This window comes from Eschrichtius robustus, chromosome 2, assembly GCF_028021215.1.
Source record: "Eschrichtius robustus isolate mEscRob2 chromosome 2, mEscRob2.pri, whole genome shotgun sequence".
Taxonomy (NCBI): Eukaryota; Metazoa; Chordata; class Mammalia; order Artiodactyla; family Eschrichtiidae; genus Eschrichtius; species Eschrichtius robustus.
Window position 1 is genome coordinate 123,998,421 of NC_090825.1, and position 21,397 is coordinate 124,019,817.

General features: G+C 45.2%; 1 protein-coding gene across 2 annotated transcripts in view; it reads right to left on the reverse strand.

The window, feature by feature from the left end:
- DPYSL3 (dihydropyrimidinase like 3) overlaps positions 1-21,397 on the reverse strand; it is a 120,009-nt gene that overhangs the window by 30,290 nt on the left and 68,322 nt on the right. For both annotated transcript variants that reach the window (XM_068536127.1, XM_068536128.1), the window contains exons 2-6: positions 13,526-13,614; positions 8,746-8,930; positions 6,113-6,277; positions 3,784-3,845; positions 2,794-2,874 (exon numbers count right to left, since the gene is read on the reverse strand). In XM_068536127.1, the coding sequence (XP_068392228.1) occupies positions 2,794-2,874; positions 3,784-3,845; positions 6,113-6,277; positions 8,746-8,930; positions 13,526-13,614 (582 nt within the window). The remainder of the gene's footprint in view (positions 1-2,793; positions 2,875-3,783; positions 3,846-6,112; positions 6,278-8,745; positions 8,931-13,525; positions 13,615-21,397) is intronic.

A 21,397-nucleotide genomic window follows, 5' to 3' on the forward strand; every position in this document is an offset into this window, starting at 1 on the left:
CCAGGGCTCGAACCCGTGTGCCCTGCATTGGCAGGCGGATTCTTAACCACTGCGCCACCAGGGAAGTCCGTTTTTGGTTTTTTTTTTTAATTCACGTAAATTTTTTAAAGAGGAGGAGGAAGGAAGGTGCATATGCTATCAGCAGCCATGAGAAGTAAAATGGTCACTGCCTCTAGCTCAACAGAACTGGACCAAAGGTCAGAGGCTGATACTTCCAGCAAAGTACCTCCACTTTTCATTCTTCCTGTTCCATGTATCAAAGCTTAGATTAAATACAACTTCTTCCAAACTCTGGTGACTTTTGACTCTGAACTGCCTCGTGAAGTCACACAAGGGTTGAGGTGTCCAACTAAAGCATCTTCCATCTTACAGGACACTCTCCTTCCTATCTGGTCCAAAAGTGCTGGGACAACGCACAGGATGAAACTCGCTCGAACAATGGTCTCCGAGCACATTCCAATCACCAGGGCGACTTTTCCATAATACACCTGACTGAGCTCTCCCATGACCTCCCGAATCTGGATCTCCGGAACTCGGAGAATCCCAGGGATCGCTCCTTCAGCTCCACGTGTGATTCTAGTGCGCTGCCCACGCTGGGACGGCCTATTCGCAAAGCCACGGCGTCCCTACAGCCGGAAGGTTAAGAATAACATGTAAAGACCCATGGATGCCACCTGACATGGGTGGGGGAGGCATGGGCACCTAGAGGCACCGATCGCTGCTGTAATGACGTCACAGTTTCGGTTGCTCCATGAGGAAAGGGACCCTGTCTTTTTCACCTCACCCTTCCAAGGTTTGGCACATAGTAGGCACTCAGTAGATATTTGTTGGATGAATGGCTAAAGACGCTGTACTCTCCGACTGCCCTGCCAGCTTGAAACTTTTGAAAATGTCCCTTGTTGGTACCCTTAGAAAATATTTCTTCTTGCTCTTTAGTCACTTTGCATAAAGTGTAGCAAAAACTCCGAGTATAGCAGCTGCCTTCATTTAAACAATGTGATAAAATCTTTCAGCTTGAGCTGAATTTAATAAACACATACACGAAACTCATCCAAATGGAAAAACGCCCTTATTCTTCTCCTGACCGGGAACAGATCTTCCCAAGGTGGGGCGGAGGCGGGGAGGCGGTGCGGAAGCAGACACACTTCTGTGCTGAGAAGCCTCAAAAGGAAGCTGGAAAGGGGCTGTGAGTCGGGGCCCGTCTGCCTCCACAGAGGCTAGGATGAAGAAGCAGGGAGTCTGATTGCTCGGGCATCTGGAGGGAGGGCTGGGGCGTCTGGCTGCTGCGCTGAAAGCTTCAGAATGGGGAGGAGAGACAGCCCCACCACCACCAGGTTGCCTCCCACGGGAGCAAGGCATTTGGAGCCTCTTCGGAAAATGACTTCATTATCTGGGTGTGCGGGGGATGTGGGAGAAGGCTGTCAGGGGCCTAATTAACCTCCTCGGTCATAAGGGAATGGAAACTGCACGCTTAACTCACCTCCTCCGCTAGAGAGACAGCCCTGAGAGTCTGAAAACCTAACAGCTGCAGCCTGCAGAGCCGGGGCGCTGCCTCTCCGGGAGCCTGCAGCTGAACTGGTGGAGAAGGACCCTCCTCCACCATCTCTGGGTAAAGATGCTCACTGACGCACAGCCCCCTGAGAAGCTAAGATTGCGTTCTCCCAGTTGCTGGCTGTGATCCCTGGGCCAGTGACCTCATCCTTCAGAGCCCCAGTGTTCTTCTCTATAAAACAGGGAGGACGGTGGGCGCCATCTTGAAAGGCTTGGGCGAAGACTAAATGGGAACATACAAGAGCCCTGACTAGGGCCTGGCACATGGTGGGAAGTGCTCCCCAGGTGGGACCTGCTTTTAGAAGCTGATGGGTCTGAGATGAGGGTCGGCCTCGATGTGCTCCCACACCCCTGCCGACCACATTCACCATGTCCTGGACAACTTCTAAAGCACAGCCCGAGTGCTCGAGAGCTCTGGAATGCATCTGTTTTGGCTCCCCGCTATAGCCTAGTGCCTGGCACAAAGCACTCAGGAAATACTCTTAAAAGAATGAATAACGGTTTCTTGCTGTTAATGTTATCAAATGGACTAAGAGAGCTGACACTCTTTGCTGGCTGCCGCCTCCTAGCGGAAGCCAATCCTGAACGCTTCTGAGATAAACAAAACCCTGGCAAAGACACATCTGTGCATCTAGCCCATTAAGCAACCCAGGAGATGGAGAGAGAAGTGCTTTCTGCTTCCTTACAAATGATCAATTTGGGCGTTGGGGCCCTTGCTTTCATCACTCTTTCCTCAGGTTTCTCAATATGATTTCTAGGAAATCAGTGGCATGTCTGATCCCCACAAGACCCGAATTCTTTATTATCTAAGGCCGTGAGTTCCGCAGTCCTGGATCAGATTTCCAGCTTCTGAAAAATGCTGTCTTAGAGTTTTTCTTTAGGACTGAGCATGACACGTACGTTGGACTCATTTTCAAAACAGAATCAGCGATGCTCTCCCACTAAATGGCCCAGTTTGAAAACCTCCTCTGCCAGGATGCCTTTTCTGATTCCCCAGAATGGCCAGACAGCTCCCTGCTTTCCAGCATCTTCTGCCTTCTCCCTCGCTTGTCTATTTGCCCTCATAATTCCTCCTCCTAGACTGTGAGGTCCTTGAGGGCAGGTTCTGTTCTTAGCAGAGTACTTATGAGGGTGCCTGGCACATATTGAGAGCTCTGGCAACACTGAAGAAATGAGAAAATAAATGCGAGGCAGACCCTAGCCCAAGCAGGAAGTGCACTGCACAGAGCTGCGCTGTGTTACCTGGGCAATGATATCCCCATTCTCAGCGTGCACCTGAGCGATGGCTCCCAGCTCTCCCAGACAGGTGAAGATCTCATACAGCTGAAACAGAAATGAGTCTTGTCACATTCATAAGACACAATGCTTTTAGCAATCTCATGCAAGGGCCAACGACTAGGGCCAGAGCTAAAATAAATGGGATGAACTAGAGGAAATAAGTGACTAGGGCAGAAATACAGACTAAAACATGCACAACCAAAGAGGAGTGCTAATCCAAAGGAACTCTAGGAAACTGTCTATATAAGGAACCCAGCATGTCTCCTAGGCAGACAGGGCACACATCTAACAGAGTGATACTAACCCCCCTACTCTGCCTCCTGCACACACTTTAAATGGAATTACTTCCCACTGAACTCAGATAGGGCTTCAGAATCCTTCTTAACACTCCTGAAAGGCACTGCAGCCTGGCCAGAAGCTAACTCAAAAGCTGAAACCTCTATCTCTTAGCCCCTCAAGGCAGACCACCCTTCATCTCCTTGCCAGGTGGTATGGGAATTCATTTTCTGTATTTCTTCTGAGAAGCTGAGATTTGTCTAAAACAAGCACACCCCATGCATTTCGTAGGGAGAGAGTCAGAGGCAAGCTGGTACGATTACCCCAAAGAACAGACGGCCCTCCTTAATCCCGCAGGGCTGAGCACTTACACTTCCCCTGAGTTCCCGAGGGATGTAGAGTTTGTTTGGTAGATGGGAGATTTAGACACGCCCTTCCTCTTGTCCTTTTGAGAAAGCTGCTGCCAGTGGAAATTTTAGCTCCCTGTCTGCCTTGCCCCGGGCACCCTGCCCGTTACCTTATTTAAAATGTAGCGTGGACGGCGAGGACTTCAGGAAGCTCTCTTGCCCAGCAGTCTCCCGCACTGACCACAGTAACTCATGTGCAAAGAGCCAAGGTCACCGGCAACCATAGGAAAGCCATGCAGAGACCCCAGATCACACAGTGATGGGTTATTACCTCTGTGTTCGACACTTGATACAAATCCTTATAGGCCATGTAAACCATGAAGGAGTTCACCCCTGCAAGAGAGGGATGGGAGGGAAGACAGGAGGAAGACAGCATTATCACGACCCTGCTGCATCCTGTGCTCCCACTCTGACACCCCCCGGGCCCCGAGGGCATCGCAGGCCCCTGCCCAATGCAAAGCAGATGCATCCCATTCTCCGAGAGCATTTTTCTATTTCCTCCTCTACCCTGTAAAATTGCCGATTCCTATGACGTCATAGCAGAATGGTCTCTTCTTCTGCGCCTCCTTCCTGCCTCCCCCTCCACTGTTCCCAGCCCAGGGGGCCAACAAGCCTCGACACAGCTCAAGGCAGGATACAGTGTCAAGAATCACTGCAGCACACTAGCTGTGTACACACACTAGGAGTGGCACCACGTGCTGGGTCAGCGAGCTTGGAAAACCTAACCCCTTGAGCCTCGGTTTCCTCATCTGTAAAATGGAAAAATAACACCATCCTGCTTCATAAGGTGGTTGGAAACTTTAAAAGAGACAACACATGCAGAACTCTTAGCACCAGCACATGGTTGATCTCCTGGGAGTGGTTTTTTTCGCTCTCTGTGAGTGCCTGCTCTCCACCAGGCCTGGGCAAGGTGTTGGGTCTGAGAGAGAACTAAGATCTAGAGCCTGTCCTAGGGGAAGTAACAGAGCTAATGCACAGAAGTCAAGGTTCACCTTGGGTTTAAATATCTAAGTCATCAGCGTTACAGGGAAAGAGCCATTTAATTTCTCCCCCCAAATACACTATTAATAGAGTAATTTACAGAAATAGGTGGGACTGGGGGACAGAGAGTCATTTAGAGGAAAGGAGGGTAATTTTGTTCTCCAACCATTAGGGCCATGTCAGCCCACAGTATTCCAGGCCAAAAGTGGACTGTAATCTGGGACCTTCCCTACCCAGAATGGTGCAACTCAGGGCAGTTTTCCCCAACACAACCCTTCCCACAAGCCTCTGGGTCATCCGTGGTATGACTCAGGCCCTTCGGAAGGGAAGTGGGTGTTAAAGCCGTTCACTTTTCTACCTAGTTGAGATGCAGTGTGAAAGGAGACACAGAAAGAAGGAAGGAGACTTCCCTGGCGGTCCAGTGGTTAAGACTCCACGCCTCCACTGCAGGGGGCGTGGGTTCGACCCCTGGTTTGGGAACTAAGATCCCGCAAGCCGCGCTGTGCAGCCAAAACAAAAAAAGGGAGGGGTTAATCTCACCCTCTGTATCAGATAGTGAGAACTGGGCAGAGCTTGTGGGGTGAGGGGGGGATGCAAAGGAGAGCTCGTCCTCTGGGAGGTCATCCCCTCCCCCTAACCCCGAGCACACTGCCTTCCACTGCACTCCTGGCCTTTGCATCGAGACTGCTCATTGATAACAGTATTATAAAATTAGTATAATAATAATTATTATAATATTATTAGTACTAGTATCGTAGCACTACTGTTACTATTATAACAATATTCTGCATCTTGCGGCATTTATCCTATTGCTCTGCACCGGCCTGCTTCCTTTTGCCATGGATACTGGCAGAGGCCATTCCTCATACTCTCCTAAGTCCTCCAGGCCCCCCTTGGATGTGGAGCACGTCACATGTCTGCGTGCATGTAGAGGGGGTGGTGTGTGTGTGAAATACTTGACCATCAGAACACAGAAAGAAGTAAACACAGAAGAATCTAAGTCAATGGGAACCTAAATCACGGACTCATAGAGAGGACACAGACACACGCAGATACACACACACACACACACACACACACACACACACAAAACTTTCAGGCCCTAAGCTCCTATCTGGAGTACGAACACATCTTTGCTCCCAGAAATGTCTTAGCCTTTTCCGAGGATGCTATTGTTATATAAGAGTAATGGTTGGATCTTTGGAATCAAAATGATAGAGGTTAAACATTCCTAATCTCATATGTACTAGCTGTATGACCTTATGTAAGACGTCAACCTCTCCTGACCTCAGTTTCTTCCTCTGTACAATGGGCAGTATTGCACGGAGGTGCAGAGCACAGGCTTTGGGTAGATCTACTGCTTACAAGTTCTATGCTCTTGGGCTACTTATTCTAAGCCTCAGGTCCTCCAACTGCAGAGTAAGGATAATAATCCCTATCTCATGGGGATCCTGTAAGGAATAAGTAGGATGGCATAAAGTGCCCGGTCCATAGTGGTACCCCTACATTTGGCATTCATACTCAAGGTTCCACGGTCCAGCAAGGAGAAGCGACTAAATGAGTGGATAGTATGGGAAGGACAGGCAAGGGGGAAGGGAGGAAGGCACATCCGGGCTCACCTTTGTCCTTGATAAGGCTCTGCACCTCCTGCTTGACGCTGTCACTCCAGTGGGTAATGTCCACGTGTAAGGAATAGTCACAGCAGCTCTTGCCGTCGGCCCACTCCCGCCACTTCTCATAGGCCTCCGTCAGGCTGGACTCGGGCTCGGGCACCACATGGTCAACTGAACAACAGAGGACCCGCATGGGCGACTCATCGACACAGCCTTTGGTCCCCTCTGTACAGGTCTGCTCTTGCTCGCTTAGCTACGACAGCAAAGTCTCTAGTTCTTGAGCATAGGATTAAACCTTAGAAAGGGTTCCCGGGTGGTTTCAAGGTTGCTGATGATTCAGCTGTCACTTAGCTATGGGATCTTGAGCGAATTACTAGCTTCTCTAAACCTTAATTTTCTCATTCTTAAAATGGGCACCAAGTGGGCTTGGGGACAGGGGTAACACTGCCTTCCCTCTAAGTTTGTTAAGGGATTAAATGGGAAAATGCATGGGAAGTGCTTCACCTGATGCCTGGCACATAGTAAGGGCTCCATAAATATTAGCTATCAATTGACGAGCGCCTACTGTGTGCCATGATTACCAGTATTACAGGAGTCACTGCTGGCGATCAAAGTTGGACTCCCTTCTATGGGCAGAAGGAGGGGCTTTAAAGTTATGTCTGGCACAAGAGAATGAATCCTCGTGCTTACTGCCATAGAAAAGACCTGGTATCAGTTAAGTGAACTTGACGCTTGGCCCACAGATATTGTTTCCATGCAAACTTTTTGTCAAGAATATGGCTTCTTTGAGGCCAAAACCTACTCTTGCAGTACCTGCAATGGTGGATAATACTTTTGAAAAGAATAAGATTTACACCAATAACACTGGTAAGGTTAAGGCAAAAATTAGAGTTCGTCATAGTTCCCCATGGCAGTCGAGAGAAAGTATGAATTGGTACAACTTTCCTAAGAACAATTTTGAAATGTATATCAAAAACCATGACATTTTTCATACCTCAACAATTATTCCTGTGCCTAAGAATTATCCCTAAGGAAATAAACATGGCTATATGCAAAATCTGGGTTCTCAAGATGTTTGCCACTATTTATATATTTATGTAAGTGAAAAACTGGGAACAAAGTCTTACAATAAGGAAGTTTGGTTAAATACATAAATTGTGATACCTTCATAAAACGGATGTCAGGAGTCCATTTAAAATTTGGTAGAATAAAAATAAATGAATGAAAAGATATACATGACATATTAATTAGTGAAAATAGAAGGCTAAAGCACAGTATGTTTATTACAATCCTTTTTGTTAAATAGAAAAAAATATATAGCCAAACTGTGACAGTGAAGTGAGATTTATGGGTTTTTTTTTTCTCTTTGCATACCTAGGGTTTTTAAATTATCTACAAAGGACACGTACACTTCTGTGGTTCTTGTATGCTTTACTCTCTTCTCACGTGGAGCTCCTTCCCTAATGCAGAAGCCCAAGCCTAATGCATATGTCCAGGATTCTGAATAGGTCCAGCTCCTCGGCAAGATGGCAGAAAGCCAGGCCAAGATCACTCGTTTCCTCAGCCTTCTAGCACAGGCAGCCTAAGTGCACTTATCGGAAAGCAAAGGCATGGAGCTATGTTACTGATGCCTGGACCCACACCAGGGCCTTCGTGGGCAGGCAGCTGCCGAGAAGTCAGCTGGCTTCCTCCCTTTGGCTGAAGAAAGGCTTTGGTCTCCCAGAATTGCACCTTTTATGGCCCTGACACAATTTTCCTGGGTTTCCACACCCAACTAGCTGAAGCTGAACCCTGCTACTACTCCTGTTTAAAGGAAGCAAAAGACAGTGAATAAGTCTACGGCTCAGGCTGTACTGAGTTCTTAAGTGGATGTATACCGTGGTAAACAGTGCTCTTGCTGACCAAGCTGGGGGCCAGGGCTGGGATGGGAGCCAGTTCATTGGGATTCCTTTGGCTTAGGAAGGAGTGCCCTGGAATGCTATCTGCTCAGTAATCCAATGGCATTCAACTCCCTAGGTTTCTTTGGAATTGCAAAAGTCACCAGAAAAACAAAACAAAACAAGAGAAACAACCCCCCAGCTTGCCCAATCTTAAAGATATGAGTTGGTCAGAATACAGCACAGACCAAATAACACTAACCACCATTGAAGCCTCCTAAGTTCTCAAGAACTGCAAGTCTCATTATCATTCTCTCTGGGATGCTTCTCAGCCCCATTCTCACTGCTCTGCCTGTACTCTCTGCCCCTGCTGCCTCAGACCCAAGTTGGAAGTCCTGAAATCGCTTTTTGCCCACAATCCACAACTTTTTAAGTCCCCTCTCCGCAGAGACTGGCCCAGAGATGGTAAGTGCTGATTCCCCACCCATGGCATACCGGGCCCCTGCTCTAAGGCAGACAGAGAAGACAGCTGCTTTCAAGGTCATGAACCTCCTGAATGTCCTCTATGCGGTTACAGGAGCTGCCAATGTCCTCACTATAACCAGCTTTTCTCAGGTCTCATCAGGCAGAAAGTCTAAAAACTGAATTGAGGGGAAGTGTAGGAGTTACCAACAGAGACCACTGCAGTTAACATGTTAGTTAAACTCACTCCCTAGGACCCCTCGCACGCTTTACGCAAGTGTGTAAAGTCGGGGGACTTACTGATCATGGTGGTGCCCCCCGCTAAGGCAGCCTTGGTCCCTTGGAAGAAGTCATCCACTGTGGTCATTCCCTTGTACGGCATCTGGAAGTGAGTGTGGACATCGATGCCTCCAGGGGTCACCATTTTCCCATTGGCCTCAATGGTCTTCACCCCTCCAGGGACAATCAGATTGTCTCCAATTTGCCTGGTGAGACAGGGAAACAACCAGCAATTTAAAAGAATGACTTCCAAGATAAACATAGTATTACAAGGATTTGAAATGTTGTAACTTATGTTTATCAAAGTAGTCTTTTGCAAGTTATTCACAAGTTTAGCAATCTAGAAACAAAGAAAGACAGGTATCCATAACAGAAAACATTTTTTTTTATTACAAGACATTGAATATAGTTCCCTGTGTTATACAGTAGGACCCTGTTGTTTATTTTATATATAGTAGTATGTATCTGTTAACCCCAAATTCCTAATTTATCCCTACCCCCCTGTCCCCTTTGGTAACCATAAGTTTGTTTTCTATGTCTGTGAGTTTGTTTCTGTTTTGTAAATAGGTTCATTTGTATCGTTTTTTAGATTCCACATACAAGTGATATCATAAGATATTTGTCTTTAACTTACTTCACTTAGTATGATAATCTCTAGGTCCATCCAGAAAACAATTTTTTTATAGACACAAAACAATCTGATATGCAGTTTGGTAGAACCGTGTGTCCTGGCTTAGTACTGTAACCCCAGTGGTTTAACCATGTCTAGAATATAGGGTGTGTAATAAATATTTTTTAATAAGTGTTTTTATTATCCTTTTCATTCTGTTCTTTATTTAAAGGTCAGGAAGAACATTTGCAGAAGGACCGAATGGCTGTAAAATAATGAACTGTTAGGAGAGACTGAAGGAGGTAAAGAATCATTTTAAAGAATAGGTGTGTGAACTTTGCTACCCTCTAAATGGGTTCATCTGTGCTCCTAATAACAAATGGAATCTGTCTCAGGCATTTCACAACTCAGACTTCACTCTCAATTCCGTCCTTCCCTGACAGTTTATCCGTCAATCACAGCTGATGGCAGATTCTCAAAGAGGAAGCCAAAGATGCAGGTGCCTACACCAGCTGCTTTTGTATGGTCAGCGTCTCAGTAGAAGTTTCAAGCCAAGGAAGGTGATTATGACAACCTGCACCAGACACAGCTTCACCCAAAAGCTTCACAGCATCCCAGGGAGGCAGAGAGGGGGAGACTGGGGTGGGAAGGAAGCCAATAAGTATGCCAAGGGCACACTACACAAGACAAATGTCAAATACAACTACTCCTAGCATAATGTAACCGCATAGACCATCTATGTTGCTTAGTTCACAGCCTTGATTGAAACATCCAATTAATTCCAGGTAGACTTATGATTCTTTTTTTTTTTTTTTACTAAATTTATTTTATTCATTTTATTTTTGGCTGCGTTGGGTCTTCGTTGCTGCTCGCAGGCTTTCTCTAGCTGTGGCAAGCGGGGGCTACTCTTCGTTGCGGCGCGCGGGCTTCTCATTGCAGTGGCTTCTCTTGTTACAGAGCATGGGCTCTACGCACACAGGCTTCAGTAGTTGTGGCACGCGGGCTCAGTAGTTGTGGCACACAGGCTCTAGAGCGCAGGCTCGGTAGTTGTGGCGCACGGGCTTAGTTGCTCCACGGCATGTGGGATCTTCCCGGACCAGGGCTCGAACCCGTGTCCCCTGCATTGGCAGACGGATTCTAAACCACTGTGCCACCAGGGAAGCCCTAGACTTATGATTCTTAGGGCTCTACATTATCATGAGTCCTCTCCTACCTTGGGGACACATGTACCCCACTGCCAGTGGCATGAATACTTTCCACTTTTGTTCATAGCCAGCTAAGAAAGACACTCTCCTGGGGTAGGAAGAAGTCTACCACTTGCCTGACAAAAGCTAAGTTCTACAACTAAAATTAAGTCTTCCTGACATCTCTAAGGGTTCACCCTTACCACATCACCACTCTGCCATTCCAGAGCCGCCACAATTCAAAACACACTGCGGAAAAAATGCAGCCTTGATTGTAACTCCATTCTAGTCCAGATACTGGCCAGTGTATTCCCATCTCCCTCCCTCACTGATTCACCTCTATGGGAAACTGAGAACCAAGGGCATGAAGAGTTGCCTGGCTTGGGTGTGCCTATGTATGTAAGCTTCTACCAATTCTGACAACTGGTGTAACACCCAGTCTGAAATAGAAAAGCCTTCCCTCCTTTTCCCCACTGAACCAATCAAGGTCACCTTAATCCTTGAAGGCTTTAGCTTCTATCTCCCCTCCTTGGTCAAGTTTCTACTGACAGCCAGGTCTAGTAATTAAGAGTGTGGCTCTGCCCTGGATGTGGGCTATGTGGATTCGCAATCTTGGATCTGCTAATACTAGCGTTATGAGTTCGGCCAAGTTACTTAACCTCACCATGTCTCAATTTTTTCATCTGTAAAATGTAATAAAAGTGCCTCCTCCATAGGTCTGGTGTGTAGATTAAACGCTAATCTGTGTTAAGCCCAAAGAACACTGTTAGTTAGGCACATGAAAATTCAGTAAATTATCAGCTATTATAATCAATAACCATCTTAATCTCACATAGCCCTCTCCTTCCTCTGGATCTCATCTGTTCTACTAACTTAATACTCGATATTATCTGGTGATGTCATGTGCTTTGCAGGTACAGACATGTCACTTCCCCTAAAAGACTCTCAGGTCCCTGTGGGAAGAGAGCACGATGATTTGGGTCCCAATGATATCTACCATAGCATGTGATATAGTACGTGTCCAGTGCCTGAGACAAGTGCTTTGCACATAGCAGGCACTCCAGCAATCTTCACAGGAAACAACTCTGTAAACACTGGAGGAAATTATTTGTTTTTATGCTCTGTGAGTTAAGAATGTTGTTGGAGATATACCATTTTATAGGACTGGGTGAAGATCATGTTTATACACCCTTTTCTCCACCACCAACACACACATCTGATGGTTAAATTCCTTCTTTAACATCCTTGGCAAGTGGCCTTCCAGTCTATTTTAATAGAGATGGCAAAGAAGACTCAGTTTATGTATTCAACTATGGTAGTAGGTGCCTGAATCACTGCGTGAAGATGGATTCTGAGCCTGTATTTAGGGCTCAACTGTGAAAAGTTCTGGGATCAATTAGTGATGCCTGCCATGAGCTCTGGAATGAGGAAGAAGCATTAGGTACTAAATTTTTTTCCAGCTCTGAAAATCTCTAAGTGAGGGAACACACTTCCGCCAGAGAGTGGACTATACACAATAATTTTTTAGTAAGAGAAAAATGTAGAATTAGTCGTGGCTCATATTTTGAAGAAAGTACTGTTTTACACTGGTTGGCTTGTCTAACAATTCCATTTTTCCTACTTCTAATACGAAAAAGTATTTATGCAAATTGGCAAGGCTACCAAACACAAATATCTTCATTCTTGCATTTGTTTATTCATTCATCCATTCATTCATTCATTCATCCATTCGTCCAATGCATTGATTAATATGTTGATCTTTAGCAAGTTATTTACTCTCTCTGTTCCTCTTTCTCCTCTATCCTCCTCTGAAAAGTGGGTAATAAGAGTACTCACTTCATAGGATTGCTGGCAGATTAAATGAGATAAGGCATGTAAAACATTTAACGCAGTGCCGGGCACATACTATATACTCAATAAAAGGTAGCTCTTACAAAAGTCTCTATGTGTTAAGTACTGGGTTAAGTGCTGCAGATACGGAGAAGAATAAGATATGGTCCTTGCTCTAAGAGGGCCAACAGTGTCAGAACTGCTATGATTGATAAAAGCACAGGGTTTTTAAAAGCTCATCAAAGGGAAAGCTAGCCTAGATTTAGGGGCTGGTAAGGAATGTTTGCCTACAGAAAGTTGTATCTAAGCCAAGTTTCCAAAGATAAGTAAGCAATCTATTACCAGAATCTTAAGCTAGCCAATGAAGCTGAATAAGATAAAAATAAAACTGAATGAGGCCAGGGATGGCTCATATGGTGGGTTGGATATACCAGTTTTATACAATATCTTATCAATGTGGGGAAGTACCCTGCTTTATGTGATGAAGGCTATGTGTAAATCAGATCCTTTTTTAAAGGTCACTATGAAGTTACACATAAAGGTTACCTGGCTGTGCTGCTTACAGGCATCCAATGGCAAACCATTTTGTAAAGTAATTATATATCCCTAAAGTATCTATTTGGAAATCTTGCCTGAAATGTATGTCCTATCTGTGCTCTGCCTATCCGAGTCCTACCTAAGTCAAGGTTCAGTTTAAATGCCCTCTCCATCTCAAAACCTTCCTCTGAAGGGATTTCTCCTCCCTGTGAACTTCTAAATTACTTATCCTCATTTGAACTCCTTTGGTACCTATTACACTAGGCCTTATATTTTTAGGGTGCTGTAATTTGTGGACGTTTTCCAGTGACCTTAAGGACAGTGGTGACATCTCCCAGTTCTCCAAGACACATAGAGTGCCCATCAACGCAGCTTGCCCAAAGGGGCCCTTAGCATCATTTGGGTGACTGAATTCAGATTTTTCACTTCATTCATGTAATCCAAGTGAACTAAGGCTAGCTCCCACTTTTAAGGGATTATGTGCATCCAGACTGAAGGGCTAAAATACAAACTCATTTTTAAGGAGGAGAAATGAAACACACAGAAGCAATGGGCTAGTAAGCAAAAAAGAAGCAAGTTTCCTTCTGAGCCTCTAACGAAGAGAGTTCAAAAGACAAAGCAAAGGGTACTATATACCTACTTTATTAAGCCGTCTTCCATGTAAATATCAGCGTAAAAGGATTGATCATCGTTGACGATTCTGCCTCCCTTGATCAGAAGACGGTCGCTCTAGAAAAGAAGGAAAACAGGAGTCATTCTCACAGCTAGGATTTCAGAGAAGAGAGGTCTGCCGAGGTTCTCCCAATTCATTGTTTTAGAGGTTTAGCAGAAACCATTTTCTTAAGACACCTGTGTGCTCAGTGCACTCAGTTTTCCTGTTAGGTATCCAGTCTTTCTCGTGTGACCCTATTCAGATTATTCTGGAGTTTCGCCTCCTGCTTCTGCAACCTATCATAGCCACTCAGAAGTGTAGCTACTCTTTATATTGTCTTTTTCCAGAAAGCACTATATAATGCAAAGTGGGATAACATCTACCTCAGTGCCTAGCACTCTGTCTGGTATTCTGTTGGCACTCAATAGTGATTCTCAAAAACAGAACTTAGGGTCAGGCATATAAGGAAATGGCCTGAGTCTTTATATGACAGGGGGATCATGTTATGTTTAAAATTCAGGATACTTATACATGTGCACACATGCACACAAAGTTGTGGAATGTATAACTCAAGGTGGAGAAATTATGCAGGATTCATATTTGCTTCACTATACTCAGTATTTCTCACATTCTCTGAAACATATTTCTTTATTGCTTTTCTTGTGAAAAAAATTGTTTTTCTTATGAGAAACGTCTTTTTAAAAATTCTAACTTAAATGAAGTTTGGATAAGTGAGCCAACTGGAAACAAGGCACATACACTCCGAGGTTATTAACAAAATATTAAACATATATTTTATTTGTAAGTCAGGAGAGACACAAATCACTTGTCAGCTTTAGAGATCACAGATTTCATTAAATGAATGGAGCTTAGACCACAGCATGAAGGATGGACATAGCTTTGTTGGGTTCACGGGGGAGAAGAGAATCCCTAGGAGTCTGGTTGAGTGGAACTGCAGCCTGAAAAACAATGGTGGGCTGCAGTTTGTTAAGAATTCAACATACAGACTTCAACTCTCCACCCATCCATCCATCCATCCATTCATCCATTATTCACACATCCACTCACTCTGCAAATAAGTATCTAATATTTACTGTTAAATAGGTGGGGAGGATGCAATTGTGAGTGAGCCACACCATCAAGGTCACTGCCTTGATGGAACTTAAGGGGAAGTCTAGCAATAAAGAAATAAAGTCATCAAAAAAAGTAAAACAATGTAAAATTGTTATCAAGTGTCACAAAATACAAGGGAATGGGGCTTGTTTAAATAGAGGCTGGAAAAGCCTTCCTTTTCAGGGAAGATCAATTTAGATGGAGAACTGCAGGCAGCGAGAACAGTGTGTGCAAAGGTCCTGTGGTAGGAAGAAGTTTTGTTTCTTTGAAAACCTGAAAAAGATCAGTGTGGAGGAAGCTTAGGGATCAAGGAGGGAAATGGCATGAGATGATGCTGGTGAGGTAGGGCTTTCAAAAAGGACATAGGTTTAATGGGGGGAGGAAGCCCCACAGACAGGCTGACTTCTGGCTTCTGAAATCAAAGACTGTGAACAGGGCCAGAAAATGAGAATTGAAGCTAGGGCTCTGCCGGGGATATAGCCAATTACCACTTACTCTCTCCTGCTTCCAAGGTATTGGGTAAGAATAAGAAATTTCATCACACTGTATTGTCAGGGGGAAGGATTTTTGAAAGATACAGATCAATGAGGTGTTGAGACAAAAACTACATATATGGCAAAGAAGATGTGCTAATGAGGTCAAATACAAACTCCTACCACATGTGATCTCCAAGCCCCACAGGAGCTGGCCTCTGTCAGTACATCCACTCTGTTAGGTTCTATCACATGTTGCCTCGTATTTTATATGGTGGCAAAACTAAGAGACATGTAGTTCTAGCCACCTATCAGGCTCTCTGGCCACTAAGCCTTTGCAAAGATGTTCTCTCCGCCTTCTCCTATGTTCACCTGCCACTGACAACCATCCTCTCCATTGTCAAGCCTCAATCAAAGGGTTTTTCCCCTAGGATGCACTACCTGACTTTCCAACAAATTCTACCTGCTCCCACTGTAGCTGAAACAATGAATTGTTCTACAAGAGTTGGTTTACAGTTCATCGGTCTCCTGACTAGACCAAAGACTCCTGTAGTCTTAGAACTATGTGTCTTTTGATCTTTTTACCTTATTCCCATCTTCGATAGCTGTTAAATATTGGTCAAATGAATGGCTGAAGGGTGGGACATAGGAGGTTGTACTATATATCAGAATGATAAAAAGGCCATCTGAGTCAGAAAATTATGTGAAGTGGTCGGAATATTGGACTTTTAAGGAAAAAAAATTTTAATTGAAGGCTACTGTAATCTACCACGTTAACAGTAATTGCAAAATTATAGGAGGCAGTCCTAGGACTGTGCTTCTCAAACTAGGGTGCACGTTAGAAAAATACAGATTCCCAGGCCCTGCTCTAGGCCAACAAATATGTATTTTATAAGCTCTATAAATGGCTCTTAGGCAGCCATCAGCCAGCCCAGCACCAAGTCACAGACAAGCACCAGGAACCACTGCCCCAGACACAGTTTGTGTGTCTGTGAAGGCGACAAAAGCTTCTCCAGCAGGAGCTTCATACTAATAATAATCTTGGTAACTGTAAGAGTTCCCTCGCACAGCTCAGTGCTTTTCTGATGTTCTTTATCTTTCTAGCAAAGAGCTGAAGTAAGCTGGTTTAGGGAAAGGGGCCAGTTACTGCCTGAACTGAGCCCAGCCATGAAATATGACCGTCCTCCTGCCTGGGGGCATCCAGTCCTGAGCCACTGGGGATCATCACTTCCCTCAATAAGCATCAAATATCAACAAAGGGGAAAAAGCTATCTCAGGCCCCTTGTACATCAGGGGTGTAGTAAGAGGTGACCCAAGTGGAATTAACATCATTGAGATGGCATCGTTAAAAACTGTTCAAATGCTAGTGAAATAAGCTTGACTCAATCATATCAGGAACCTAAACAGAGCACAAAGATGAACTGTAGGCCTGGTGTAAGTTTCAGAGATGGGAGTAACAAGACCCCTGCTCTATGCACTATAGTATTAATATTATTATTTGTCTTTATCATGTAGAGCAGAGATATCAAAACCACAACTCACAGAGCTCAAGCAAATGCTGTTCCTGGGGGTCTTCAGCTTGTCCCCTGAACTTTTATTAAAGTGGTTAATAAAACTGCTTTATTAATTTTAACTCTTTCCATGCATGTGGGATCCACTACAAAGGACAACCCAGGCAAACAGTCATCAGACACAGAAGCATCTGAAAGGCAAGTCTTGGACTTGGCATTGAAGAATGATGCAACGACTGACCACTCCCAGGCCACATAAAACCAGACCTCCCTGGTTACGGAACATGCTTGTGTGTGAAGTCATGGACCAGCCTTAGACGGTAACACATTCTGGGGCCCAAAACCAACAAGACGAACAACTCTGACAGCTCTGGTTAAAAGTTACCCTCGACGGTGTTAGAAAGGTGAGTGTGATTCTGAAGGGGCTCTTTGCTTTCTGTTCTCAGTAGCTGAGGCGGTCAGGAACCCGAGAGCTGACGCCCGAGGAGGTAAAGTGGTCTAGATGGGAGCCGACCAATGTTTCTCATGCATTAATAGGTATAAAGGATGATGGTACTTCTAAAGCACACAGGGATAGTCCGGAGGGTATTTGGAGCCCGAGATGAAGCTCTTCAGAGTCTGCAGCACCAGGCCAAGGACTCTGGCTGCTTTGGGCCCTGCACGGCCACCAGGGCTGAGTGCAGCCTGGTCTTGCAGCCCAGCGGGGTGCCAGGTGTGCCAGCTGCCAAGCTTGGGCTCCACTGGGTTCTCCCATTACTAGGAGAATCAGGCCGACCACTTAACCAGGTGTGTGATCTTGAGTTAGGACTTAACCTCTCAGCACCTCAAGTTTTTTATTAGCTCAGAGTGGATAATAACACGTAGCTCACCTCTCAGGGTGGTTGCCAGGATTAAATGAGGTGGATGAAGGGGGAAAGGTGTATGTGTGTGTGTGTGTGTGTGTGTGTGTGTGTGTGTGTGTACATGTATATATAAAATATCTAACACAGTAAACACCTATAAATATTAGTTACATTTATTCCACTCATTATTTACGGTACTTTAAATTTTTATAAAATGCCTTAAATTAAGAAGCATACTGGGGAGGGATTATTGTTCCCATTTTCCCAATGAGGAGATCTACACAGAGAGACAGATGACTTTCTCCAAGTGACAGCGCTGATTAGTTCCAGTTGGAAGTAAATCCAGGTCTCCCATCTCTTGGCACCAAACTGCTTTCCACCTGAGGCCACTGCACCGATAGTGCCTGAACCGTATGCCAAGTGGCTCTTTCCGACAGGGCTGTCCTCTCTGTTTGACACTGCATCTGACAGTTCCAGAGCAGGAACGGCTGACTTCCTCTGCGGTGGGAAACTTCAGGAATCCAATCACTTGTAAGCCACTACTTACAAAATCAGTGGATTAGACCTGCCCCTTATGGCCTGAATGTGTTAATGCAGCTTATGAAGGGACCTGATTTACAATCCAGGGTAGCAGAGGCCCTTGAAGTTTGATAAAGTCCAACCCTTTTTCCTTCACTAGGCTATGACAATGATTAGAAAAGTCAAGTATAAAAAATCAAGAGTTTGTGAGAAAATGGGAGAGAAAAGAGACAGAGAGAAACAAAGAAAAGAAGGAAGGAAGGGAGTGAGAAAAGACAGAGGTACAGAGGGGACAGGGGAGCAAGAGAGGGAAGGGAGGAGGAAATAAACTTATAACAAGGGATGCTGTTAAGAATGGCTGTGATTCAAACTAGAATAGAAAATGCAAGGACAGGATCTTGAACTTAAGCCAGTTGGAGATGCTGGTTCCCATTTTAGTTTTCCTCACCTAGTCTTCAAAGTAAAGAACTTAAATTACCACGTCTGTCTGAGCTAATGAGAATACGCCTCCCAGAGAACCCAGAGCCCTCCATGGATTTCTTCCCAGTCAGTAAAATCAGCCCCAGAACAGTACTTAGGACACATCTGTTCTATACTCTGCAGACATGCCAGCAGCTCAGAATAAAAACTATAATCCTAGGAAGAGAAAAAGAGAATATAAACTGAAGAAGGAGTCTTCCACAATAAAATCTTTTAGTACCTGTGTTCAAATCACAATGCGCAGACTCTGACCCTCAGTGGGGACTCAAGATCCTTTCCAAGTCCAGATGAAGGCGCAGGTGGTTATTTAAAATAAATTCCCATCTAGGTAATTAGATTTGACTCCCTAAAAACACTCCCATGCTTAAGAATACAACAGGATGGACAGACTACACAGATGAAATCTTGTAGCTTTTCTTCCCCAAAGCAGCATCATTTAAAGAAGACAGAGAAAAGGCTTTCTAAGATAGTCCTGGTTGCCTCAACATGGTATTTAGGAAAAGGTACTGAATAGGCTTTCAGGAGACCAGAGTTCTCATTCCACCTCTGCTGTTAAATATGCAACCTTGGGTGAGATGCACAGGCATGAATTCTGCAAAGAACACTACCTGTGTCTGGGAGAGTGACTTCACCTCTCTGGGCTTCAGTTACTTCATCTGTGAAACAGGGGACAATGATATCTTTCTCTCAGGGTGCTGGTTAGGATTATGGGGGTTCCTATATGTAAAGGGCTGAACTCTGCTTGGCAATTTATAGATGCTTAGTACATGTGAGCTGCTATCATAATTATTCTTCCTTTCAATCATAACTGGCCACTGTACAATGGCCCTCTCACAAATATTCTAGAAGAACTGAACTAACACTTTGTTAATCAAAATCTAACAGACCTTGCCATAAAGGGAATTCCAGAGGCGCCAGTCCCCAGCCAACCCCCAGCAACTGTTCTCAGCTCCTGCCACCAGCTGCCAAGGTCAGCCAAGACTTCTTCTTTTAAACCCACTCCCACAGGACAAGTTCCCACGGCCCCTCCAGGTCACTCTTCCTCTGGAAATAAGGCTCCATGAGCAGATAACAATCTACTTGCTCTCCTCCAGCAGGAATGCGGAGTGGGTGGCAAGGTCTCAAACCTGCCCCCAAACTCACCCTCCCTGCCCAGTGCATGGATCTGTTTCCAGGCCACTCAATGACAAGCATGCCATGGACACGGAGAGAACGAGTAAGGTCAGGGAGGAAATAAGACTTCTTGAAGGGCAATGCAGTTTCCTGGCTCTGAGTCTTTACTGAAACAGGGCATAGTTGTACAGGGCTGGCTATTACAAACCTCTGAACTGCTACAGATGAATCTCAAAGACATCCCTCCTTTCTCTCACCACCCAAACATACTTATGACCAAGTGTGCACCATGGAGGCTAATGGTGGGAGTGGGTGGGGAGGAGAGTGGGGAGGGGAGAGTTGGGGGGGGCACTCCCTTCAAAGCACAGCCCACCGAGCAGAATGCATAATGAATGGCAAGCACTGTTATCTCTTTCATGTGTTTGGTTTGGCCCTGGAAGGACAGACCACAAGGTAGGAAAGCAGTAATGCAGAGGAAGCAGTAGCCAAGGGCAGGATTAACCAGGGCAGGATTAACCAGGGCAAGGTGGCGGCTCCCTCTTCTGAACTAGAACATCAAAGCCAGCTGTGTGCACTCTTCCCCCCCAGAACTTCATGTTCACCATTTTGAAGACGTAATTATCGAAGGGCCAGACAAGTGATGTGCCCTGCCCTGGGTCAGGCTGGAGTGGGGGAATGAACAGTGGATGGCATCTTAATCCCAGCCCCCGATAACACTCTCCCAGTCTTTAACAGGGGTCCAGACACGGATAAGCACGAGTGGATAACCAGACAGGGAACCAGAGGAGGGGGAGGGGAGGGATGACACAGCGATGGACAGAAGGAGCCCCAAAGCCATTCCAACCTCAAGCAGGAAGGTCAGCTGGGCCTGTGAAGCCCAAACCTCAGTCACTATTGTGCTATTTTCATGATACTGGACAGATCCTGGTACAAACTGTACTGTTATTTACTTAATATTATCCTGAAATAAATATATTTTAAAAGTAAACACTGTCTCACTCCCATAAATTCTAAGCCAGTATCACTTACCAAAAATAGACAGTAAACCTAGGAATGAATACAATAAAAACCTCATGAAATTTTGGCTCGATTCTCTGCCCTCAAAAGGGTTCTGAAGGATGAGATCAGATCTGCTACCTTTGTTAAAAGGAAGATTACCCAGTGTCAGGGTGGGGCGGGGAGTGGAGGGGTGGTATTCAAGACAAAGCAGCACTATCCTAAGACTTTTTCCTTGACCTGCTCAGAAGGTTAGAAAAATAATTAGAAAGGGGACAAAATTTCTCTCTTTGTGGTTCAGTGTTATTGAATGTCCTCTTCCAGAATCACCTAAAATGATCTAACGTAACAACAGGACTACCATCCCTGCTCTTGAAACATGGACTGACATGGACCAACAGGAGCCAACATGGGCTTGAGCAGTGTCCAAAGCAGAGTCACAGGGACGTCCCAGGTACTGGGCAGCACAGCACACGGAGGAGGTTATTGGAATGAAGGATCACCATTTCAGAAGGTTAGGGAGGAGGAGAGAGAGGGGCAGGGTGGGTAAATCTAGTGTGAGAACAAGCATGTCTTATCATAAAATAGGATGTGACAAATCTGGGTATGAGAAAAAAAATGTGGTCCATCTTTCGCTGGGCTTTGGGGAAGGAAAAATGGAAAGGTTGCTGTCTGGATGGAAACCAGCCCTAATCACAGTTTGCAAAGCCATTCAGTATTTAGGTAGCGACCAAGGGAGTTTGGAAGCCAGAGCTGCCTTGGCATCTCTGCTACTAACTCATTGTGTGATTTTACGCAAGTGGCTTGATCCAG